We start from the raw sequence: 26090 nt of genomic DNA, 5'->3' as shown, positions 1-26090 counted from the left end.
CTGTGGATGGCAGTAGTTTGAGATGAACCTCAGCATCTTAAAATGCTACAACTGGAAGGAAGATCCTTGAAACATCTTCTGCTCCAGCCTTCTCATTTTACAGCTGGGGAGCCTGACTTATTTAAGTGTACTAAATGGAAGCATAAAACTGGGTGCTCTGAGATTGGAAATGTTTCCAGGACGTGTTTGAAAACTTCTATAGAATGCGACTTTTCTCAGGCTGCAGTTTCTGAACCCCGTCGGGGGTGGAAGTGTGGCTGGTGGAAGGCGCCTCTTGATCTTAAACCACTTTGTCTGCCAGGTGAGTTCTTTAAATAGAAATTTAAACAGAAGGCTGGGTGCTGTGCCTTAACTCAAAGGGAAGAAAAGAAAGCGTGTTCTTGAGCCTCTGTCCTAGAGCAGGCTAAACATGCTGGAGTCTGCAACATGGAAAAAGGCAAAACAACTCTATTGGAATGCAGTTTTAGAGTGAGCAAAAGATAAATATAGCAGGAATTGAAGGTTGGAGTGTCTACTGTGGGCTGGGACGTTATCAGTATTTTTTATAACAATGTAGGGTTGGAATTAATCTTTTCTTTACAGATAAACTCAGAAAAGCCACTAAGTCACTCAAGGTCATGCACTACCAGTGTGTGGCAGAGCTGGGATTTGAATTGGTTTGTGTGACTCTGATCTGCCTGGTTTTCATGCAGGCCTTGTGTGGCCTTTCAAGATGGAGTGTCTACCTGCACCCCCCATTTTACAGATGAGGAAACCGTAGCCCAGGGAGGTGGAGTAGTTGCTTGGACTGTGGAACTGGCTGGTAGTGACAAAGCTGGTACTTGGCTCCTATCACATTGCTTCTCTGCCATCTTCCTTTAAAAAAAAAATTAGGGAAGGGCTCTCTGGGTTTGATTTCCTCATTCTATCAGGAGCTTGGCTAGTGGTCTTGTGGCTACTGGGATCCTATAAAATCAAAATTAAAACTTTCTATTCACCAAGTAGCCAGGGAGCCAGACAGACTTGCAGTGTGTGGGTGACTCAGTCAGAAGAGTACTTGGCAGAATGGCCTTTGAGTGGATCTGCAGAACTCTGGAGAACTTAGAAGAACCTAATGAAATGTAGAGGTTTGCAAATCATAGCAGAAGTCTGTAAAATCTAGAGCTTGGAAAGGACAGGACGGACTTCCTTCTTTGGAAGTTGTGAGCGTTTTAAGTTTGCTCAGTTAATTTTGTGACTCCCTCATCCCCAGCTCTGCCTGTGCCAGGCTCTGTTCCCTTTGGCACCTTTGGACACCGAGCAGTTACTAACTGCCCCTCAGGTGGGGGGTCTGGAGTTGGATGGGATTTCCATGTTGCTGCCCACGTTGGTATGGAGTGTGTGCTAGATATGGACAGTATGGGAGTGGGGAAGGCCTAGCATTGCCCCGCTCCATGCTCCCCAGGGCTGGTGGAGTCTTCCTCAGGGCCTGTGGCCTTCTGCCTCCCCATCTCTTTGAGGGCTCGGTGGTACACTGTGCTGCTGAAATCAGAAAATGACGTGGGTTCTGCACAGCCTCTCCCTGAAGGTGATATGTCTGTGCTCAGGCTGTTTTGAAATAAAGGAGTTCAAGTGCCTACTCCATGGATATTCTAGTTTTTTTGTACTAGCTGTAGGAGATACATGAGGAGTAAGTGAATGACTGCTCCCTGCCCTTGGATCTTACTTGAAGGGAGGGGACAGGTAGGAGAATAAACACATGTGAAATAAGCAGAGAGCAACACTAGAGAGGATATAATCAGTCACCAAATTGTAGGTTTCACACGAAAACACTCTCCCAATTCACCTAAGGGAGATACAGGTGATGTTTGTATTATCCTTCTGTGTATTTTTAATCACTCAGTAATTTCCTATTGGGTGTTTACATTCCATTCTTTGATTCTCTCAGTGGAGTGTTTTAACCCTCCTTTACAGGGGTGTGGGGGAAGTTGTAGGGGAGGGCTAATTTCTCCAAATTATACTGTTACATAGTTCAGGAGAGCCAAGGATGAAGTGTTCTTGGCATGTTGGTGTCTCATCCTTGCACTGGCAGTAAGAACAGAAGCCACCTGCCTTCTGATGGCTGATGACTGTTAGGTTCTGATCTCTGTTACCTGTGTCCAGATTTCTGTAGGGCCAGCTAGTATATTTAGAGGCAAAATTAGCTAGGTGTGGTGGTGCACACCTGTAATCCCAGCTATTTGGGAGGCGGAGGCAGGAGAATCCTTTGAATCTGGGAGGTGTAAGTTGCAGTGAGCTGAGATTGCACCACTGCACTCCAGCCTGGGTGACAGAGTGAGACTCTGTCTCAAATATCTGGGGGAAAGAGCATCTAGGCTGCAATGACAGCTAGTACCAAGGCTGTTAAGTAGGAAAGAGCTTGGTGTTCAAGGAACAAAAAGGCCAGTGTGGCTGGGCCACCATGGGCAAGGGGAAGAATGGTACAAGATGAAGATGGAACCAGGCAGGAGTCAAGGCATCTTAGTGTTTTGTAAGCTAAGGTAAGGAGCTTATTTTACTCTGTGTGTAAAGTAGAGCTATCCTAGGGTTTAATGGAGGAGTATGACATGGTCCAGCCTGTATTTTAAAAGGTCCATGAGGCTTCCAGTAAAGAGAATGGGTGCTACAGGGGCCAAGGTAGAAGCAGAAAGAGCCGGTGGGAGGCTATTGCAATATTTAGTTAAGAGATGAGTAGGGTGCTAGCTGTAGATATGGAGAGGAGTGTGGATAAATTCAAAGTATATTTTGTAGATAGAGGCAATAGGACTTGGTTCTGTGTGCCTCACATATTGTACATGAAGGTTAAGGTAAAGAAAGCAATAAAGGATGACTCCAAGGTCATAGTGATGTTAATGGAGTTTGGGGGGAAAGGAGGCTGATTCTATTCTTGCCGCATTAAAACGTGCATGCCTATTAGTCATTGCTATAGTCAAGTTACAGTTAGGTTCAGCAAACATTAATTGAGTACCTTCTGTATGCCAGGCATTTCCCAAGGCTCTTTCATGTATGTTCCCTCATTTTATCCTCACAGCAATCTTTTTTTTTTTTTTTTTGAGACTGAGTTTTGCTCTTGTTACCCAGGCTGGAGTGCAATGGCGCGATCTCGGCTCACCGCAGCCTCCGCCTCCTGGGTTCAGGCAATTCTCCTGCCTCAGCCTCCTGAGTAGCTGGGATTACAGGCACGTGCCACCATGCCCAGCTAATTTTTTGTATTTTTTTTTTTAGTAGAGACGGGGTTTCACCATGTTGACCAGGATGGTCTCGATCTCTTGACCTCGTGATCTACCCGCCTCGGCCTCCCAAAGTGCTGGGATTACAGGCTTGAGCCACCGCGCCCGGCCTACAGCAATCTTTTAGAGGAAAATTTTTATCCCCTGTTTGCAAATGGAAGAATTGAGCCTCAGAGAGGTGAGGTGGCTTATCTGGTTTGAACACAGATCTTCTGACCCTAGGGCTCTGGGCTGACTTGTTGCTTAGGGCAGATGTTGAAGGAGTCTGATTAGTGCTATGTTGATAGCTTCTACTTAAAGAGGGGATGGGGACCCTGCATTGGCTCATCCACACCTGATTCTGGAAGAAGGGCCTGCCAGAGGAATGCCCATGTGCAGTGAGCTGTTGTAAATCTTGATATCGTCATAATAGCGCAAACTCGAAAGACAATTTCAGTAAGATTTTCAATCCCCTTAAAAGCGCCACATTAATGATGATGTTTTGCATTAAATGAGCGATTTTGTAAAAGTGTTAAGTAAAATAAGCCACAAGGAGCTTAAGACACAATTGAGGAAATGTAGAGATGCAATTTCAAATCTTGATGGGTAACTCTTTACTGTGGGGCCCAAATCAGAGCTGAAGATAAAGAAGAGGCAATTTCTTGTATTCTCAGAGTTTCAGTTTCCAGTTTTGAGACCTAACTAGGAGCATTATTAGGTTATCCAGAGTCCTTGGTTTTCTCCAGACACTGGTATTTAAAACAAAGATAGTAAGTGGCTTTACAAGCCTGGGGGCAGTGCTGAATGTGGCTTCAGGGCTGCACATTGAGGAACCAGAAGGTCCAGTGAGGCAGATACTGCTGAGCATACCAATGAGAAGATTTTTAATAGAGTCCCTCCTCAGGCTTTTAGGCCAGATATTTTTCTTACATTTTAAGCTGTTTCTCCTCCTCCTTGTAGCACGGGCCAGATAAGAGCTAGTGCTGACTGAGCAGATTTGTCACACTTTCAGCATACCAATACCACTACTGTCAGAAAACCAGATTTATCAGTGTGCTCTGACCCCCACTGCTGAGCATCACTCACATAACACCAGAACTTCTTGCCCTGCCAAAAAATTGCTGTGCTAAGTAATTGGAACCTTTATGTTTAACCAACAATAGTCACTACTCATATTATAATCAAAATCCATATGAATAGAAAATTAATCTTAGAAAAATGTTGCAAGAAACTATAGGATGTATTTACATTTTGACTAGCCCTGTCGTTGTATGTCGGCTCCACCTTACATTGAGCTCAAATCAGTCTCCAGGTCTCCATGGCCCTCACTTTATTCTCTTATCAAGTCTCTTGTGTTTGCTGGCAGACTTCTTTAGGGCCTAACCCAAGTCCTTCCTGGCCCAGGGCTTGTGAAGATGTGCTTATTTACGTGGATGGTTACCCATAGCTCGCTTTCACAGGTGTTATCCTTCCCTGCCCTGTTCTATCCATGTTGCCTGGTCCTTTCTTAAGTGAGACTGGCTGCCATTCAACTTCGAGGGGCTGCTTCTAGGAGGAAGAGGAGGATTTGAGAGGCTAGATTGCGTTTACCTCATTTGCCAAATTACTTCTCAGTGTCCTGAAGAGAAACAGAAGCCCTTGTGTGGAACAGGGAGAGTTTTTGTGCTCCCTTGAAACCAGCCACTTGGCTCCCAGCCAGGCCGTCTCTGTACTACCATAGAGCAAGGTAGCAATTCAGGTTTAAGAGCAGGTATTTCAGGGATGTGTCTGTGCCTGTTAAATGCTTGTTGGGACATAGTGATAGGACATGGGACTCTTCATGGGTGTTAGAATCAGGAAATGGAACTGACTGAGGGCTTTTGTGATGGGAAGCAAGGGACAGCAAATAAAGCCAGAGGACTTTGCAATCACCAAATGGATTTTAGGGAGCCAGTGTTTAATAGGCAGCCTTTGTTTGACAAGGGTGAGTCTGGAGTAGTGGAAAGAGATCAAAAGGATGGTGTGTGCGGGGAACACAGGAGCTGACTGCTGTTGTAGGTAAATCTCCATTCTTTGGGGGTCTTACTTTCCCCATTTGGGACCTGGTGTGGTGATACCTAATCATCTCTTTTAGGTATTTGTGAATATTGAATGGAATCAACCAGGGACCTCCCCTTAGCAAACTGAGTGTGTTTGATCAAAAATGATGAAATTTTGGCCAGGCATGGTGGCTCACGCCTGTAATCCTAGCACTTTGGGAGGCCAAAGAGGGCAGATTGCTTGAGCTCAGGAGATCGAGACTGGGCAACATGGTGAAACCCCATCTCTACTAAAAATAAAAAAATTAGCCAGGCATGGTGATGTGCTCCTGTAGGTCCCAGCTACTTGGAGGACTGAGGCAGGAATGTCGCTAAAACCCATGAGGTTGAAAATGCAGTGAGCTGAGATCGTTCCACTGCCCTCCAGCCTGGGTGACAAAGTGAGACACTGTCTACAAAAAAAAAAAAAAAAAAATGGAAATTTTAAGACCTCAGTATTCGGAAGGCATTACTTTGGTTCATCTCTTTTCTCCTGGGCTTAAGTGATTCACCTGCCCCAGCCTCTGGAAGTGCTAGGATTACAGCTGTGAGCCACTACACCTGCCCCATGTCCCAGTCTTATAATTTATTGACTAAGTTATCTTGTACAAGGCAACCCCTCATTCACTTCTGAGCCATATTTCCTCATTCATAAAATGAAGGTGGATGGTGTTAATACCCCAGATGTGTAAGAAAGTGCTTTGTAAACTGCAAAGCCTTTTAGAGATAATGATGGATAGTGATGCTAATGCTTTATTGTTATTCCCATTATGAGCAGAGTTTTTTTTTTTCCTCCAGGTGGAAATGAGGCAGGTTTAGATTTAGAGTTTGCATTTTCAGATTCTCTGGCAAGTGGAGATGAGTTTCTAGAAAAAGCTGGACAGGGAGCAATGGCTCACACCTGTAATCCCAGCACTTTCGGAGACCGAGGTGGGTGGATCACCTGAGGTCAGGAGATGGAGAGCAGCCTGGCTAATATGGTAAAACCCTGTCTCTACTAAAAATACAAAAATTAGCCAGGTATGGTGGCACATGCCTGTAATCCCACCTACTTGGGAGGCTGAGGCAGGAGAATCACTTGAGCCGAGGAGGCAGAGGTGTAGTGAGCCAAGATCACGCCATTGCACTCCAGCCGGGGCAACAGAGCAAGACTCCATCTCAAAAGAAAAAAGAAAAAGCTAGGTGTAAATAAAGCCTAACTCTTGAACATGGTACAAGGAGTTTTAAAACAGGTGTTAAGAAGGCCTGCTTCTTGTCCTTATCTTAGATGCTCAGCCTTAACTCTGCCTTTTTGGGAAGACTAGTCTGCTGGCTGCCAGAGGAAGTCATAGAATTCCACAGGCTTGCCTGGGACCAGGACCAGGGAATTCAGGGGCTGGCTGTGGTTGGGAAGGGTGATGGTATGGTGGCACAGTGCACAGTTGCAGGACTAGGGAATAGCCTTGCCTCATGGCCTGCTTCTCATTTGGCTTGTTAGGGTTCAGACTGCTCTAACCCTCAGTGCCCAGGTTACCCCAGACACCTGAAGATGGGAGGCTCTGACCAGGCATTAGGGTGGATTAAAAAAACAAACAAACAAAAAAAAACTTTGTAGGCCTAGAGAGTTTTTCTTTTTTAACCTTCATGCTATGCTGACTTAGACATAGTAATTTCTAGGGAGGCTTAGTGTTCAATACGGAGATGGGGCTACTATTTTAACACTACCAAACTGAGGTGATCTATTGACTCTGAAAGCATTTTAACCGTCTGTTTTAGGGACCTTAAAAAAATGACCATGCCCTTTGATTTGGTAATTTTTCCTTTGAGACTTTAAACTAAGGAAAAATTTGAATTGCAAAATTCAAATTACACTGAAAGAGATATAGATTATAATGGTGGAGGAGACACCTAAAATATCTAGCAGTAGAAGAGTATAAATCTTTCTAGAATGTCAATACCATGGGATAAGCACTTTTTTGTTTACCTTTTATCCCCAGTACCTAAAGGAGCGCCTAGCACATGGGTGCCGAGTAGACAATTTTTTGAGTGGTTATATGAAAAATTTTTTTTTGCATTTGGCCAGGCATAAACCCAACACTTTGGGAGACAAGGCTGGTGTGTCACTTGAGCCTAGGGTTGAGACCAGCCTATGCAACATAGTGAGATCTCATCTCTACAAAAAAACCAAAAAATTAGCTGTGCATGGTGGCATGTAGCTGTAGTCCCAGCCACTCAGGAGGCTGAGGTGGGAGGATTACTTGAACCCAGGAGTTTGAGCCTGTAGCAAGCCATGATCACCCCACTGCACTCCCACCTGGGCAACAGAGCAGAACCCTGTCAAAAAAATTTTTTTTTAATATTCATATAATAAGACTATTATTCGGCTATTTCAAATAAAGGAGTCTTAATGATATAGGACTTTTTCTATGTTAATAGGATGTGAAAAAGCAGTACATAGATTTTTATATACGGTGAACTCAGTCTCAGTAGCCTGAAGTGATTCTTTTTAAGTAGAAGAAAACTTAAAACTTGGAAGGAGGAAATACCCAGGGATATCTCCACATAGTGAGGTCATGGGTGACATTTTACTTTCTACATTTTAAAAAATGTCTGCAGGCCAGCACGGTGGCTCATGCCTATAATCCCAGCACTTTGGGAGGCCGAGGTGGGTGGATCACTTGAGGTCAGGGGTTTGAGGCCAGCCTGGCCAACATGGGGAAACCTGTCTCTACTAAAAATACAAAAATTAGCCAGGTGTGGTTGTATGTACCTGTAATCTCAGCTACTTGGGAGGCTGAGGCAAGAGAATCGCCTGAACCCAGAAGGCGGAGGTTGTTATGAGCTGAGATCACACTACTACACTCCAGCCTGGGTAACAGAGTGAGACTCTGTTTTTAAAAAAAAAAAAAAAAGGCTACAATTACTATGATTTTGAAATAAACTTAAATACATCATATTTTGTTTGAAAAAGAAGAGGGTTAGTTTAGTTTATTTGTGGAGCAAAGCAACAGTCTCTAGAGCCAGCTCCTCCTCCCTTTCAAAGAACCAAGCCGCCTTTGTCGTCGCACAAAACACCTACACGCTTTGTTTGTGTCTGTCAGCTTGGTGTGGAAGCTGATCCTTCCTAACTTCAAAAGGGTGATAGAAACTCCACCGTGCTGAAATTGTGCCGGTCATGTTGCAGAGACATGCCCATCCATTTATATCCCACCACTGAAGTGAAGACATTTTGTAGTAGGCAGAAGAATTTTCAGAAGATAGATTTTTTTGGGTGGGTGGTTAATTCTTAGAATTCTTTCACTTGGTTCATGGTTTTTGGAAACTGTCGGAAGTGTCATCTGCTTTCCTTCATTCTTGTTTTAGCACAAACTGTCTTAAAGTGTCTTTTTGTTCAGCGTCTCAGTTTGCTGGTGTAAGTACTTGATGGAGCATCTCTCCAAGATGCAGTATTCTCTTGGAGCCAAGACTTCCTTAGAAGTCTCTCTGTCTCGTAGGTGGGCTCTGGCACCTGAGTTGGAAATTCTTGGGGTTTTTTTTTTTAGTGTAGCAGGGTTCTGACGGACTAAGTGTGTCTGAGAAGAAAGGCCCATGTTTCTCCCCTGTCTTTGATGACCAGGGTCACCAGACATTGCTGCCTGACCTGTGGTATCTGTAATCCTTCCATTCACACGACTTCTTATCCATCATTTCTCTTTCTCTTTAGCCATAACCTGCAGACCACAGCGTTCAGGCATCCTGTGACGGGGCAGTTTTCTCCAGAAAATAGTGAATTCATTCTTCAAGAAGAGTAAGTATTTTTATGTACTCTCCTTATCTGGGCAGAGTATGGGAGACTAAAGGCATTTGCTGAAAACAAAACTTGCCTGGATTGTTTTCTCTCTGAGACAGAGGGGCTTGGAGTGAGTGGATTGGCTGATTCAAAGAGGAATATGAGAAGAATTTTATTTTTCAATCTCCAGACTTCTCTCAGCGACAAGAGATGGAAAAGGAGAGATGGTACAGGGATGTGCTGTGATGGGTATTTTCAGAGCTTCTTAAAAGTTCCTTTTCCCCTGAATGAACCCTTTCTCCTGATACATCTTCTGGCACGTTAGTTCTGTTCAGAGAGGACCCACTCATCTGGGTGAAAATATAGCTGGCACACATCTGTAGTACCAGATACTTGGGAGGCTGAGTTGGGAGGATGAATTTGAGCCCAGGGGTTCTAGGCTAAGATGACCCCATATCTTTTTTTTCTTCCTTTTGTTTTTTAAAGACAGGGTCTTGCTTTGTCACCCAGGCTGGTGTGCCGTGGCATGATATTGGCTCCTTGCAGCCTTGACCACCCTGGGTTCAAGCAATCCTCCTGCCTCAGCCACCCAAGTTGCTGGGACTACAGGAATGCACCACCATACCCAGCTGATTTTTGTATTTTTTGTAGAGATGGGGTTTTGCCATGTTGCCCAAGTTGGTCTCAAACTCCTGGGCTGAAACAACCCTCCTGCCTTGGCCTCCTAAAGTGCTGGGATTACAGGCATGAGCCACCACATCCTGCCCTGGACCCCATCTCTTAAAAAATGTGTGTATATAGTGTGCGTGGGGAGAGGAGTGGATAGGTGGAGAGAGGGAGTGTGTAGCCTCAGACTGAGCTAAACCAGCCTCCCAGGGAATCCTCAAATAAAAGTCCAAAGTCCAAAGAGGAGAGCTGGTAATCCCCATTGTCCCTGGACATTCCGAGTTCTTTCTGTTCTCTTTTCCTAAAATGGGAAGTTTCCTACTCCTCAGCTTGGTTTCCGCAGGGCTCTCAGGGTGCTCACAGGTGGAATCTAACACCCAGGGCTTATCTACTTAAAATACACGTACAGCTCAAGCAGGATGTGTTTTCCCAAAAAAGGAAGGCAAGAAATGTGCACAGGTGGCTTTGCCCCGTTCCGTTCATTCGAGACAGTTCTATTTGAAGAAAACATTTGTCTTTCAGAAGACAACACGTAGATGTTAGCTTTAAAGGTTTTTTTCTTCTTTGAATCATTTTTCCTCTGTTTAGTCACTTAGATCAAATATGATCTTAAAATAAACTCTCAGTATTTATATTTTACAGCATTTCCCTCCCTCAGTACTTCCACCTTTAAACTTTTTATTATGGAAAGAAAATTAACACAGACAAAAGAGAGAGATATGGCCAATTCAATATTCTCACTGCCCATCTTCAACAATTTCCAAAACATGGCTAATTTTATTTCATCTATCCCCTCCTCCTCATCTCCTAGATTATTTTGAAGCAAATTCCAAACATATCATTTCATCTCTATAGTGTTTTCAGCTTAGAATCATTATCCCACAGTACGTTTAAAGCTAGAAAGCTGTAATTATGGTGAAACTGACATCCTTGCACATTTGCTCTGTGATGGGGGCTTTACATGCATATCTCATTTAATAGGATAATCCTGAGAGAGAGAGTGTCATTGCCATTTTAGAGATGAAGATGCTGAGACCCAAAGAAGTGCCCAGAGACACACACATCTAGGAGAGCCAAGATGCTGTCCCAGGTTAGCCAGGCTTCAAGGCCTGTGCTGCCTTTGCGTGGTGCTCCCTTCATCAAGTCCAACTCCTATCATAGTCAGAGGCCACTTCCTAAATTATTTTTATGCTGGCGGTCCATGGGAGATGACAGTCAGGGGCTGGGATTGGGAGTCTTGACTTTGGAAGCATTAATACTAGTAGAGAGAGTGAGTGGAAGGTAAAGATTGTCTTGTCTCCTAGATTGAGAAAGAACTCCTGTTTGAAGAGAGCCAGAATGTGGATTCCCCAAATTCCAGCTCAGAATGAATTTGTTTATAGAATCCTGAGCTCTTGGGAGGTTACTGGGTTCAGTCCTCAGGCATCCCAGAGACATGGGTGCTTGTCGTTATCAGGTCTGGATGGAGAATCCATCAGAACCTTTAGCTTGGGAAGTTACCAACTTCCATAAGAGCTGCAAGAAAATGCAGACCTACCATTACAAAACACTTGTCACACACAATTCCTTTTCCTCTCATTCTTAACAGAAAACTTTGTCTCCTGACCATTCCTCAGAAGGTAGCCTCTTTCCTTCTACCAAAACATCTCTGTAGTTAATTTCAATTCCATCCAGCGTCCAAGGAAAAGATGCACCTTCTTTTTAAGGCTTACTTTTTCCCTCTAGATCCCATCTCCTGGATGTCATGGGGTACCTGCTTGTCTCAGGTGGTGGGTGGCACTGATTGGCCACACATTACTTGCAGCAGGCAGAATACACTGTAGGCATTCAGAAAGGAAGATTCCTATGGACTGACGGGATGATTCCTGCATTTATTAAATACCGAGTGTGTGCCTACATTGTGTCTGGGGCTGTGCTGGACTCTATAGGTACAGCAGCAAGCAACACAGATGTGATCCTGGTGGTGAGGAGCTTACCGTTGAGTAGGGAAGATGCCTGCTTTTATTAGTGTGAATAGATACATCTCCTCACTGTTGGCAGGTGGAATTCACCTGAGCTGCTCGGAATAATGTGTGCATGCCCCTCAAAGGATAGTTTCTCATTTTACAGATTAGAGGCATGGAGAAGAGAAATAATGTGAAAGCTATGATCTGATGGTTCCAGAGGACATGAATTCTGAGTGTTCTAATTCCTGTGTCAGTCATCCAGAATCAGTCAGGATAGGCTCGGGTCTGCTGTGATAATAAGAGATCACAAATATGAAAAGTGTTCATGATAGAGGAAACATAGGGTTCAATGGGGGTTGATAAATGGGGACTCCAACCTGGCTTAGGGCCACAGAAGGCCTCCTCATCTAGGAAGGGATGTAGTTTAAATTGAGATCTGTCTAGTCAAGATGAACAACCTGAGCAAAGACCTAGAGAGGAAAGAGGGCAGAGCATGGGGGAATCTACACCAGTTGAGGGAAAGTGGAAAATGAGCACTGGATGGATTCTGGAGGTACTTGGAAAGTAAATGAACAGGATTTGTTGATTGATTGACTGTGATAGGGATGAAAGAGGGGAAAGGCTTTCTTGAAGCCTCTGGCCCTAAACTGGAGGAAGAGGGAAGATTTACATAAGGGAAGATAAGTGTATGCATGTGCATGTGTGTAGGTTCACAGCTGAGGGGAGTGTGACCTTGGTGGGGTCAAAGGGTAAAAAGGCTGACTTGCTGTAGAGGTTTGCGAAGGGGAGTGTGTAGATAAGGTTGAAGGGGGGTTGCAGCCAATTACCTAAATTGCTTCCTCCTAAATGAAATATACTTAACATTTACCTCCTAGGGAAGCTCTGGAGGGTGAGTGAGGCATGATTTCTCCTCACTGAAAGTTTTTTTTTTTAATTATGCAAATGAATGAGATTCTCGTTTTGTTTCCTTAGAGGAGCTTAATTTTATTGTGTAGTGTGTTATATCTCACACTAATGTCTCTAGTAGAAAAAGGAAAACTGGCTCCTTTCTTTTTCTTCTTCAAAGAGAATCTGCTAAGGCCAAGCACTGGAAGTTGTAACCACATTGATTCCTCTTGACACAGCCTCCATCCCAGTTTCCTGTAGTGAATTCTTCTGGAGCAGTGGTTCTCAAAGTGTGGTCTCTGAATCAGTATCACCTGAGAAGGTGAAGGAAATGCAAATTCTTGGCCCCACCCCAGACCTACTGAATCAGAGACTCTAGAGGTAGGGCCCAGCAATCTGTGTTTTCACAAGACTTCCAGGTGATTCTGATGCAGGTAAAAATTTGAGAGCCACTGATTTAGGCAATTTGCTCTTTTCATACCTTCTAAATGACTCCCAAGTTTTCTCTTCACCTCCAGGTGTCTTCCCACTTCACCTCCCAAGTGTCCATCCATCATTCTCAGGGCTACAGTGACAATCTTAGGTAGATTTTTGTCATATAATCTTGAGTTTCGTTCTCTGTAGGAATAAGAGAAAAAGAATTTTTTAAAAATCCATCTCCATGGTGACTTCTCCTAGGAGATTATTGGTGTGAACAGATACAGCTCCCCATTGTTGGCAAGTAGGACTTGCCTGAGCTGCTTGGAATAACCCATGCGCACACGTCCGAGAGATGGTTTCTCATTTTACAGGTCAGAGGCATAAAGAAGAGAAATAATGTGAAAGCTGTGACCTGATGGGGCCAGAGGACATGAGCTCTGAGTGTTCTAGTTCCTGTGTCAGCCATACAGAATCAGGCGAGATAGGCTAGGATCTGCTGTGGTAACAACAACAAACAAAGGCTAGTTTCTCACATTCTTTTCATGTCCATCGTAGGTCACCTGATGGACTCTGCTGTCTTTTTTTTTTTTTTTTTTTTTGAGGCAGAGTTTCACTTTTGTCACCCAGGGTGGAGTGCAATGGTGCAATCTTGGCTCACTGCAACCTCTGCTTCCTGGTTTCAGGCAAGTCTCCTGCCTCAGCCTCACAAGTAGCTGGGATTACAGGTGCTCGCTACGATACCCAGCTAATTTTTGTATTTTTAGTAGAGACTGGTTTCACCATGTTGGCCAGGATGGTCTCCTGACCTCAGGTGATCCACTCTCCTTGGCCTCCCAAAGTGGCTGGGATTACAGACATAAGCCACTGCGCCTGGCCTGCTCTGCCCTCTTTACTGAGGACAGCTTCATTTCTGTAAGAGAACTTGTCAGTTGGGCACTGGCTCTTGCACTCACATTTCTTCAGCTATAAAGCAAATCACAGGACCACTTCAAATTTCAAAGGAGGCAGGGAAGCACATATTTATTATGTACCTGGGAAGAGAATCAGAAGTATTTGTTGGACAGCACTAATTGTTACCCTTAATAAACCACAATCCAGATTTGTCAAGGGAGACAGGACCTTTTGAGTCTCACTTACAAGCTGATTTTGCTGTGTGGAGTCCATCCTTCCTTCTTTTCTCTTTTCATTTCTTCTTTTCTTTCCTTTCGAGATGGAGTCTCCCTGTGTTGCTTAGACTGGAGTGCAGTGGTGTGATCTCGGCTCACTGCAACCTCTACCTCCTGGGTTCAAGTGATTCTCCTGCCTCAGCCTCCTGAGTAGCTTGGATTACAGGTGTGTGCCACCATGCCTGGCTAATTTTTGTATTTTTAGTAGAGACAGGGTTTCACTATGTTGCCCAGGCTGGTCTTGAACTTCTAGCCTCAAGCAATCTGTCTGTCCCAGCCTCCCAAAGTGCTGGGATTACAGGCGTGAGCCACCCACCTGGCCTAGAGTGCTCATTTTCTCATTTGACCTTTTCTGTTATGCTACCCAGTTTTTTGTTATACCCCTTGAGGGGAGTGGGCATCAGTCAATGAGTTCTGTAGCCTTGTTCCCCCAGGAGACATTCCTTTACCCCCCACCCCCAAACAGCAGGTATGTGAAAATACCTCATGGGAGAGCTAATACAATCTCAGGCTGTATTAAAATTACAATGCATAAAGAAAGGGGAGGAATAGTTCCGTTATATCATGGCTTCCGTGAATCACTTCATTCATTCATTCAATACAAATTGACGGAGTACCAAGGACATGCCAAGCTGCAAACACCATGTTCTGGATACTAAATTTTAAGAGAAGTGTTGAGCAATTGATATTCCCCCAAGGAGGGGGACCATTATGGTGAGGGTTCTAGAAGCCTTATCCTGTGACCTGTTGTGATTAATCTGCAGGAGAGAAGATGGAGGATGTGGTAAAAGTCTTCAAGAAGGGCCAGCAGATGGAAGTGGGGTGCATTTATCGTGAGGCTGGCAAAGGCAGGCGTCAGATCCATGAGTGAACGCTATAGGCAGGCAAATTTCAACTCAACTCTATAATTTTCTAAGACACTGTATTAGTCCATTCTCATGCTGCTAATAAAGACATATCAGATGGAGTAATTTATAAAGGAAGGAGGTTTAATTGACTCACAGTTCCACATGGGTGGGGAGGCCTTACAATCATGGAAGAAGGCAAATGAGGAGCAAAATCACACCTTACATGGCTGCAGCCAAGAGAACGTGTGTAGGGGAACTCCCCTTTATAAAACCATCAGATCTTGTGAGACTTACTATCACAAGAACAGCATGGGAAAAACCTATTACCATTATTCAGTTACCTTCCACTGGGTCCCTCCCGTAACATGTGGGAGTTATGGCAGCTACAATTCAAGAGGAGATTTTGGTGGGGACACAGCCAAACCATGTCAGACACTTTATAGCATCCCTTGTTTCAGGATCTAGGAATTCCTTGTTAACATTAAATGAAGTATTCTACCTCCTAGAATAAGAGCTGGGAGCTTTTAAAATGAATAATATTAATAGTATTGCTAGTATTATTTTTATAGCTAACCCTTACTATTACCAGGTTCTTTTCTAAGTGCTTTACATATGTTTAATTTTCACAGCAATCCTGTGAGGAAGATACCATTATTATCCTATTAAGGCACAGAGAGATTAAGAGTCTTGCCAACGGTCAGACAGAGAGTAAGTGGTAGAGGCAGGATTTGAATCCAGGTAGTCTGGTCCTAGATGCTGTGCTTCTAAACACTATGCTATACTGTTTCTCATTTTGGAGGTCTTCTGTGGACAACCCTCTTCCTTGTCCATACTCAGTGTGCTGATTGAGTAGGCTACTGCTGCAGAGAGATTTTAGTTGTAATTGTATTTGCAGCAATAAAATTTCATCTGTAATAACTTTGCACTTGTTTGAAAGATGCCAAGCCTCCTCGGTAGTCTTTTCTTCAGAAAATGTTCTCAAACCTTTTATCTTGGGGCCTAATTTCCAGTGATTGGATCATTTTGCTCCTCTCCTAAGCCTCTTGCCTGATTCTCAGTGACTTTCTGGAATTGTGAGCTTGAAGCCAGACCCGCCGTTCTGGTTAAAGGAGCCACATGCAGGGCCCCTCCTAAAGAGGTAGTCCTTGACACAGAACTTCCAGGACTGCGGTTTTGGTGTTTGGTGCTCATGCACAGGAGTGTTTTCTCCCCAGTGCTGGGCTGCCCAGGGAGCCACTGACAAACGCCTCTGCAGCTTTCGGGAAAGAGGAGAGAAGCGTTCCCGAGCAGTGACGCTGGCAGCTGACTGACAGCAGGCTGTGTACACTGATCCACAGGCTCTGCCAAGCATTTGATGTTGAGGTGGGGCCTAAGGTTGGGAGAAGAGAGTATGTGCTTAGGATGTTCAGAGGCCCACTAGTGTGCTGAGACGCCAGCTGCAAGGCATACAAGATCGCTTTGGAGACTCCAAACCTGGAGGGTGCCCTTGCTTGACCTGCCTTTCCCAGCATCCCAGTGAGTTTAGCTTATTGTTTTCATTGGAGTCTGAGCAGCCTTCAGTTTTCTCATTGGCTTATTTGGAAAAGAAACACAAGTTGGAATTTCCTGGAATGTTGTGAGTGGTGTTTGGAGGATACCACTTAAAAAAGATACTGTCTTGCCAAAGGTAAGAATTATCGTCCAGACCTTTGACCTCTTTGCTAAAGGTGGTTTATTTTGCCGGTTGTAGGGTGAGACTCTTCCATGTCATGTGCTGATTATGGGCTTGGGGACGGGGTATCATTTGCTGCTAGGAGATGGCTGTCTCCTGTTCCTCCTGCAGCTATAAGTTGGTAAAGCGGCAGTGAGAGGTTTAGAGCACTGGAGGGGGAGTTGTTCCTAAACTCCCAAAGGAGTCTGTCCTGTTGCTCATCTGCTGAGCCCTCGGCTGTGAGGCTAATGCTTTGCTGTCTACAGTTGATACAACCAGCACCTTGTCTCTAGATGGTGGCAGTCTTGGGCTAGCTTTGCCTGTTGTATTCGGTTGCCATGGTAGCAGAAAAATGAGGAAAAATGGAAACACCTGGCAAGCAGATGCAGAAACTTGACTGTTCAGTTTTCTTCCCTGGAGTAGGAGGCAGTGTTTGTGACAGTAGCAGGTAGGGGAAGAGATGGTGATGGGGCCTTTAGTTCATTCAAACACCTGGGTGTTGGCTGGGCTTTTGGTGTGTTGCTGTTTTTAAGGGCATTGGCACTGGGGATGCAGACATTGCCACACAGCAACCATGTCTTCAGCTCTGCCTGTGCTGGGCAAAAATGCTGCAGTGGTGGCTTTGCTGTGGAAGCTGCTTGCTGCAAGTAGTAATTTTGTTTCTTCCTGTGACTTCCCTTCTTGTCCTCTTCTTTTACCTCCCCCTAGTCTTGGATGTGCTCAGATCTCCAATAAAAAATATCATTGTCTAATGAGAGAAATAGCTGCTTGTTAAGCTAGGAGGAGCGGATAGGCTAGAAGAGGGCTCACTAAAGGTACTGGTTAGAAGAGGCTGACCCAGGGTCAACAACAGAGCAGGGCCTTGTAGCAAGTTCAGGACAATACTCTGATTTGGGGAACAGGTGTAGGGAGGTGGGGGTGGCAGCACACAGTGCTTATGGGGTTATTTTCATGCCAGGTGAGGGGCTGCTGTTTGGGCTGGTTTCTAGCTCCTGGGGTAGAGTGGGGTGAGGAACTGCAGCCTGTGTTCAAGAAAGGACTTGAGGGGGAAGGAGAAGGAACACAGTAAGCCATAGTTGAGTAATGAGGCCATAGTTGCTGAATGAAAACCTGTGTCAGCCTCCCCCAGGGTGTTGGGAATTTACACTGAGCGTTGGCGGTCTGTCTGTGTGTGTCTCTTTCTCTGGGAAGAGGGGGTGTGGAGGTGTCTGCCTGTTTGGGATAAGAGCTTTCTTTTATTTCCTGGTTTTCATTGTGCATTGCTTTCCCCAAACCCTTAGCCGATGGGTGTAAGCTGCTAAAAAAATGTGCTGGTGTTTGTGAATGTGTCTTCTTCTTATTTACTTTTCCTCTATGTCAGTAGTTTTAGTTGCGCTCTCTGTGTGTCGATTCCTTCAGGACAGAGCATGACTTTGGGGGCCAACTCAACCAGGAATTAATGGGATAAAGGTGTCATTTAATAAGGTGTTCTTAGTAACAGATTTGTGTTTCCTTATAGCCTTCTAACCTCCCATCATAGCCTTGATGATTTTATTTATTTATTTATTTTGAGATGGAGTCTTGCTCTATCACCCAGGCTGGAGTGCAGTGGCACAATCTTGGCTGACTACAACCTCTGCCTCCTGGGTTCAAGCAATTCTCTTGCCTCAGCCTCTCAAGTAGCTGGGATTACAGGCATGTGCCACCATGCCTGGCTAATTTTTTGGTATTTTTAGTAGAGACGGAGTTTCGCCATATTGTCCAGGCTGGCCTCAAACTCCTGACCTTGTGATCGGCCTCCCAAAGTGCTGGGATTACAGGCATGAGCCACTGTGCCCAGCCAACTTACTTATTTATTTAATGAATGAGACCGAGTCTTGCTCCATGGCCAAGGCTGGAGTGAAGTGGCATGATCTTGGCTCACTACAACCACTGCCTCCCAGGTTCAAGCAATTCTTGTGCCTCAGCCTCTTGAGTAGCTGGGACTACAGGTGTGCACCACCATTCTCAGCTAATTTTTGTATTTTCTGTAGAAATGGGGTCTCATTATGTTGCCCAGGCTGGTCTTGAACTCCTGAGCTCAAGCAATCTGCCCACCTTGGCCTCCCAAAGTGCTGAGATTACAGGTATGAGCCACTTGACCCAGCTAATTTTTTTTTTTATTTAATTTTAGTAGAGACAAAGCCTCGCTATATTACCCAGACTAGTCTTGAACTCCTGGCCTCAGGTGATCCTCCTACTTCAGCCTCCCAAAGTGCTAGGTTTATAGGCATGAGCCACTGCTCCCAGCCCTTGATGATTCTTGACATTACTGTTCTCCTGAGGAAAGAATAGGAACCTAATCCTCCAGCCACAGAGTTACTGTGCTTTAAACAATATCTTTTCAGATTAGATACTATTGGGATGTTTATAGGAGATGACTGTTTAGAAGTTAATTGTTTGGCACCTTGAGGTTTCTGGAGACATATGCCTTGGAAATAAAGTGTAGCTGGGATTTAAATTCTGGGATCTTCACTGGTAACAGTTCCAAATGATGCTTTGTGTGTCTTGGGTGCTTTATGGTTTTCAGTGGCATTTCAAGTCACTCAACTACCTTTTGAGATGAGAGGTAGTTTCTACTTATTTTTCAAAACTGGAAACCAAGGTCCAGAGAACTGATGTGACTTGTGGAGGAGTCAGTAAGCTGCAGCACTTGGCTGAGCTCCACTTATTCTGTGCTCTTGCTCTTTCCCCCACCCTAGGATTTCCTTGATCTGGGGGTTGGTCTTAGGGCTGAAAAGAGCAAAAGCCTGCTTCTCTCAGACCTTGGAAGCTGCCATAGTGGTCTCTCTGTGGCAAAGCCCAGGTTTTGGAGTCCAGTTTCCATCTTGAATAAGTTATTCATCTCTCTGAGCCTTGGTTTCCTCCTCTATAAATAGAGATACTAACACTGACTTTGCGGGGTTAGGTGAGATAATGCAGGCCAAGTGCCTGGCATACAGTAGGTGCTCAGCAAGTACAGCCTCGTCCCTCTGCTTGCTTGACTTTGTGTGCCTATCCTGAAGAGTTGGTGTTACTTGTCTTGGTGACCTGCTTATTGCAGCACCGTAGACATTTTGCTGTGATTCCTTCATTCTGCTTCAGCTCACACCATGGATTGAGAGGTTCCCAGTAACCAAATCCCATTAACTAAACCCAGCTGATTTCAGACCCAACACTTTCTGTATCTGTAACCTCTCTTTCTTCCTACATCTGTCAGTGTCATATGCATTTAGTCCCGAGAATGCAGGAAGCAGCAACACTCCTTTTATAGACAGGGACAGAGAAACTATCTTCCTGCCCAGGCTCACTTCACATATCCTTGACAAAGTTCAGAGGAGAACCAAGTTACTCTTCACCTGGGCTTCTCCAGACTGATTTTGTCTAGTCCTAACTTCTTTTGTTCATTTCAGATGGGAGGAGGTTGCGTTCAAACTCTAGCTCACTGTTTTCATCTTCAGCCCACATCCCTCCAGCAAAATAATCAGCATTCATGTAGCCCAAGTCAGGGAGAGGGAAGTCTTTGTTCAAATCATCTCACTGTACTTGGGATTTCAGATAACACAGAAACCTGGCAAACAGGCTTTTAAGTTAATAGGTTTTATTTGACGACGTCAGCAGTCTGCGTGTGCAGGATTTTGGGTCTCCTCTCCCAGAGGTCTGTGTGACTCAGTGTGCCCGAGGGCATGCTGCTGGGAACTGAGTGCCTTTCAAGGTTGCTCAGCTCAGGGGCACAGGCTCTTCTCTGGGAAGTGGAGACGATTCTTAGATAAGACTCCTCAGCGGAGTACACTCATTTTGAGGAGTTGAGGACAAATCAGTATGTGCCCCACCAGGCTCTTAATGGGAAACACGCCCGTAGGGTGTAACTAGCTGAAGCAAATGTACCAGAATGCAAGCGAGGGACGTTCCTTTTGGTGTTTCTTCAGGAAGCTATACACGTGCATTGTTGATGTCCCATTGCTCATTGCCCATTGTGGTAAACCACCACTAGAAGTTTCCATCAGAGCCAGTTTTTTAGCCCAGTGAGAAAATTGTTTTTGAGACTTTTTTCATATCCGCACTTTTGGATACCAAATGGTATCCCCAAGCATGACCACCTTTTTTTTTTAACTAGTTGTGATTCCAGATAACTTGTAGTTATTTCTAAAAGTCGTAGTCATCCTTAGAAAACCTGAGCGATCATGACCCACGTTGAGAGCTTCAAAGGAGCATCCTCTGAAGGCCGATCTTGTTACTTGGACAAGTGAGTAGCTATGTGTGCCTTGTTCTTTCAAAGAGCGAGGTCAGGACCTGCCAAGAATGAATTGAGTCTATTCCTTGAATTAGGAGCCGTCACTGCTCATCTGGGGCCTTGGTGAAGACATCCTCCCTGTTTGTAGACAATACAGTTCCTTCCCTGGGGCAGATATAGTTTGGACTTTAGTCACGTCTCCTAATAAGCCTTCTATGGGTGTGGCTGAGTGGTGTAGAAATAAGGAGTCGAGTTGTCTTCATGTGTGTTTTCCTATTCTTTCCCCACTCCTTGCCCATCACTGCCCCTCACTGATGTCCAGTCTTGGGACCATAACCAGTCATTCTCTAGCCAAAACCTGTTTATACCTGGCTCCCTAGGTGGGAGTTGTACCCTCTTTCCTCATTTACCCAAGGCTGCAGGGAAGTCATCTTTCTTTCCATGTTACTAGCTGGGAGTAATCCCCCAGCCAGCTGGCATCCCAGAAACTAGGGTAGGGAGATGTGGGGCTAGAATGTGCGGGTTTGGGGGTGATTAAAGTTAGATGTCAAGATTGCAAGGTGCTTTATACTGCACTGGTGAGATGATGATTTAAAAGCATATTTTTAGGCTGGGCATGGTAGCTCACGCCTGTAATCCCAGCACTTTGAGAGGCCAAGGCAGGTGTATCACTTGAGGTCAGGAGTTCGAGACCAGCCTGACCAACATGGTGAAACTCCCTCTCTACTAAAAATACAAAATTATCTGAGTAGCTATGTGTACCTTATCCTTTCAAAGAGCGAGGTCAGGGCCTGCCAAGTATGAATTGACCAACATGGTGAAACTCTTTCTCTACTAAAAATACAAAATTATCTGGGTGTGGTGGTGTGTGCTCATAATCCCAACTACTTGGGAGGCTGAGGCAGGAGAATCACTTGAACCCAGAAGGTAGAGGTTGCAGGAGCCAAGATTGCACCATTGCACTCCAGCCTGGGCAACAGAGTGAAACTCCATCTCAAAAAAAAAAAAAGGAAGAAAAAAACCTAAACAAACCTTTTTTATTGTTGGACCTTGTGTCCTGAATTTCAGCTTAGAGATAACAGCTACCATAACTGAAGCAACCTGGGTTCTTTTTCCTTGTCTCAACCTCCGGAAGTCAGGCGAGACCATCCTGGTTCCAGGATATTTTGGACATAGTTCTGTCTGGAGAAAGAGGGTGGACAAAGCAGCCTCTGGGAGCCCCTTTCTGCCCCTGATCGGCGAGTATCTTGCTGCATACAGCCTCTGCCAGCAGCAAGTATGGTGACATTTCTCCCTCCGAGTGGGGAGCAGCAACAAAAGTCTGGCTGGGTTGGAGGCCGGGGGCGGGGAATCTGGAGTGAGTGTCTGAGCTGATAAGGAGCCAGTGCTCTTTCTGCCTGGTAGGACTTGCATCTCCGGCTGCCAAGCATCCCACAGGGCCCAGCCCTTTGGGACGCTGGTGGCTGCTACGGTGGTCCTGCTGCTGGCATTGCTTGGAAAGTGCAGTAGTTAAGGATACTTCTGCAGAGAACTTCCCTTGTGGTGTTGGATATTGGGATCTGTCTCAGGGCACAGGAAGGATTGCTTATCTTTTGAGCAACAGGGTCTTAGAAGAAAACAGCATATTTTCCCGGCGGAAACTAGGATTTTCCCTTATTGCATCACTCTAAAAGTGGCCCTGTGAAGGATTTTCAGAGTGCTGCTGTGTCAGCTGCATCCTGCCCGGATCCTCCAGCTCCATCTCCTTAGGGTTCTTGCCCAGGCCTCCAAAGATTTTCTTCACTCTTCAGGCAAGGAGCCTCTGTGGTCTGCCTGGTCTCCAGTGACCTGGATCCTATTGCCTCTTGGAGCAGTGGACAGAACTTGGAAACTTCCACTTTGAGGAAGGACTTAGCAGGGTCTTGGCAACAGGTATCCAGCTGTTCAGAGATAGGTACTGGATTTGTGTGAAGGCGTTTGTCCCTACGGCCTTAAAAGACTGGCAAATGCTGGGGCTCTGTGGAGGCAGGTGAGAAGGACTTTTCAGTGGCTCTTGAGTGTTGCACTGAGATGCTCCCAGAGAGCTGGCCCTCCCAGGGCAGCTTCTTGGTGGGAGCTCCATGTTTCTGGGATGCTGATGGGGAAGCCCCATAGAGTCTTACTGGGTCCCAAGGCTTACTTCATTTTTTCCTGCTCTCCTGGCTTGGCACAAAGGGTTAATATCTCTGATAGCTGTATTTTGGGGCAAATGGAGTGTTCCCAGAATAGGACTCTTTGTTGAGTAGTCTATTTTGGGAGACAAGCCCCACTGGCATTTATGCAAGGGATTCTCTGTGTGTATCTGGGGGTGTGGTTGTGTGCGCAAGTGATTTCTTGTTACTAATTATAAACAGCTTCTTTTGGGAGCCAGGGAAATGGAGGTGTGTGTGAGGGCATGGATTGCTCTTGCATGCTGAGAAGAGTGGCGCATCTGTGCGTGCCCATCAGGTGGGGCAGTTGTCACAGACACCTGATTAAGAGTGAGTGTGTGGACTTCCAGACATCAGCAGGGATGACAGTCTGTGCTCCTTTTTGGGGGTGTCAGGCTGTGGAGATGTGCCCATCTGTCATCCTCTTAATTCCCTGAAGCACACGGGCAGACTGGCCATCACAGCCCTCTGGCTGCAGTCTGAAGTCAGGCAGCCTCCAAACCATCAGGGCTGGGTTGTTCTAAGGCCCAGCAAGCAGTTCCTACCTGGAGCTATTCTTACTGCGCTTCCTCCTCTGCAGCTCAGCTCTTACTCACTGGAATCCCGTATTTCCCCACAGGCCGAATCCACATATGTCGAAGCAGGACAGAAACCAAAGACCGTCCAGCATGGTCAGTGAAACATCCACGGCTGGGACCGCCTCCACCCTAGAGGCCAAGCCTGGACCCAAGGTGAGCTCCTGGCCACTGGTTCCTTCCTTCCCCTCTTTTATATTTTGCCAAGCCCCTTTGTAACCAGAAGTCCATTTAATGTTCACTATAATTTTGTGACAGAGACCCATAAGAAGTGTTCTCCCCAAATGACAGATCAGGAAATTGCGGCCAAGAGGGGTATGTCCCTTGTGCAACAAAGCAGGTGATCGCTGCCAGACCCAGCACCCATGTCTAGTTCCTGGAGCATGTTCTTCACTTTCCTTGCGTGGTTGGGAGGGCCACGTTTCTGTTTACATGTAGCTGTGTGTTAAAGAGAGCTTGGAGAGATTTGGAGACAGGAGGCTCTGAGGAAGGGTGCCCAGAAGTTTTTGTGCTGCAGGTGTAGAAAACACTAGGATCAGGGAAAAGAACCAGCATTGCAGAGAGAAGGAGAGTGCTGAAGGGTGAACCCAGATAGGAGGAGTAAATATCTGGACATTGGCAAAAAGCTGTGACCGAAAATTAGCTTTGCTTCGGAAAGCCATGGAACATATTAGAGCCCACAGCTGCTGTTGAAAGTTGACTGAAAATTTTCTTTTAATTTTTTTTCTGTGACCCAGCTGGGAGGTTTGCCAGGTCTTAGGCTTGCCTTTTAATTAGAATGCTGTGACCATGTGCACACCTGTTCCCTGTCTCCTGGCTGTTCTTTTGATCAAAGGGTGCTGCCGTTTAGAGTGAGGCAGAGAGCCGACAGTCCTCCTAACATACAAGTGCTTTTTTGTGCCACCTTCAATTCCCTGCTGCTAGAGTTCAATCTGCTTTTTTGTAGATCATAAAGTCCAGCAATAAAGTCCACAGCTTTGGGAAGAGAGACCAGGCCATTCGGAGGAACCCCAACGTTCCTGTGGTGGTGAGGGGCTGGCTGCACAAGCAGGTGAGGACCCTGAGGAGTGAGGAGGTGGAGGAAATGGCTGTGGCTGAGTTCTCTCCCTTCCTAGACCCCACGAAGCTAGGAACAGGCGCATAAGCTTTCTGTTCCTGAGTTTGTCTGAGGCAGCTGGATTCTACCTGCTGTGCTGCGTTATTTGCTGCTTGTTCTTGTGAGTGGACTATCTGCTCAATGGTTACAGCTTCTCTCCCAAAACCCATTTGACCACTTTGGCCCCTGGTGCTGTTGGCTGCCCTGGGGCCCAGGCCACAGTGTGGGTGCGTCAACATGAATCCAGCCTTCCTGCCAGTCCTCCACCAGCCTTGCCTTCCTGATGTCAAAGAGTCTTTGTCATTATTTGGCTGAAAAAATTCATCTTTTCTTCTCCCCTTTGTCTAGCATACATATCCACCTAGCATCTCAAATTCCAAATAAGCCGAACTCAGCTCATTATCTCCTCACCACCCTGGCCCGCCATTTCCCTGAGGCTGCTTTTTCTGGATCTTAGTAATGGTACACCATTCTCCCAGGCACTCAGGTTAGACACCTCGGCACTATCACCAGATTCTCCTTCCCTGACTTGTGCTCAGTCAGGAAGCTCTGTCGGTTCTGTAGGCTGAGGCCATCCTTCATTGCAATCCCCACTGTCAATTGATCTGCCTCGGGTCCTCTGTTCATGGCTAGGTTGTGAGTTCCCAGACCTAGAGACCCTGTCTCTCTTGCCCTCCTTTTCTCCTTGCCAGTCATTCATTCATTCATCTATTCTGCAAAGTGCCTGCCATGTCCTAAGTTGCTAAGAGCAAGCACCAAGGGAAAGTAACGTGGTTCCTGCCCTCGAGGAACTCATCAGCTACCAGGAGAAGAAGATAGCACATCTCTCACATGTCACATTGTCACCCAGCCCTGTCTCTTACCTAGCATAGCATCCAAAAATACCAGAGCAGCGATGTAAGTTTTGGTGAAGCTTTGTGGGAAGAACAGGAGGGCATTACATTGCATAGCACACAGGAGAAATCCCAAAAGTGCTCTTAAAATCTTCCTTCACATCTCTGGCCCCATGGCAGCTGTAACAGCTCCTGGCCTCTTCTGTTGGACACTCCTAGTACCACCCTCTCTTGCTCCCACTTGCCCCTCACAGCCCTGTCCTCCCTCTCTTGCCCATCTCTTTTTCTCACTTGAGTCATTTAACCCTCTGACTTCTTCCATTTGCATCCCTGTCCCCATTAAGCAAAGGATGCTTCTTTGACATATGGAGAGAGAGGGAAGGATTTGTAAGTAATTGCCAGCACTTAGCAGCCCAGGCCCACTGGCTGTCTGTAACCATAACAGGGATCTGTGTGCTGTGGACACTCAACAGAGAGTGTAGCTATACTGGGGCGGGAGACAGCGGGGGGAAGGGGTGGGGTCCAGAAAGGCTTCCTGGAGGAAGTGATATTTGA

General features: G+C 45.7%; 1 protein-coding gene across 12 annotated transcripts in view; it reads left to right on the top strand.

Moving 5' to 3' along the window:
- PLEKHA7 (pleckstrin homology domain containing A7) overlaps positions 1 to 26090 on the top strand; it is a 241234-nt gene that overhangs the window by 133392 nt on the left and 81752 nt on the right. For 10 of the 12 annotated variants that reach the window (XM_032241060.1, XM_032241058.1, XM_032241055.1 and 7 more), the window contains 3 exons: positions 8946 to 9029; positions 23651 to 23762; positions 24553 to 24657. In XM_032241060.1, the coding sequence (XP_032096951.1) occupies positions 8946 to 9029; positions 23651 to 23762; positions 24553 to 24657 (301 nt within the window). Of the gene's footprint in view, positions 1 to 8945; positions 9030 to 15099; positions 16609 to 22282; positions 22872 to 23650; positions 23763 to 24552; positions 24658 to 26090 lie in introns of those variants that run through there. The other 2 variants (XM_032241063.1, XM_032241061.1) reach the window with 2 other exon arrangements.

Source organism: Sapajus apella, unplaced genomic scaffold (genome assembly GCF_009761245.1).
Source record: "Sapajus apella isolate SASKATOON/1434 unplaced genomic scaffold, GSC_monkey_1.0 scaffold47, whole genome shotgun sequence".
NCBI lineage: Eukaryota > Metazoa > Chordata > Mammalia > Primates > Cebidae > Sapajus > Sapajus apella.
The sequence above is the reverse complement of the archived record's forward strand: the minus strand, read 5'-3'. Positions and strand labels throughout refer to the sequence as shown.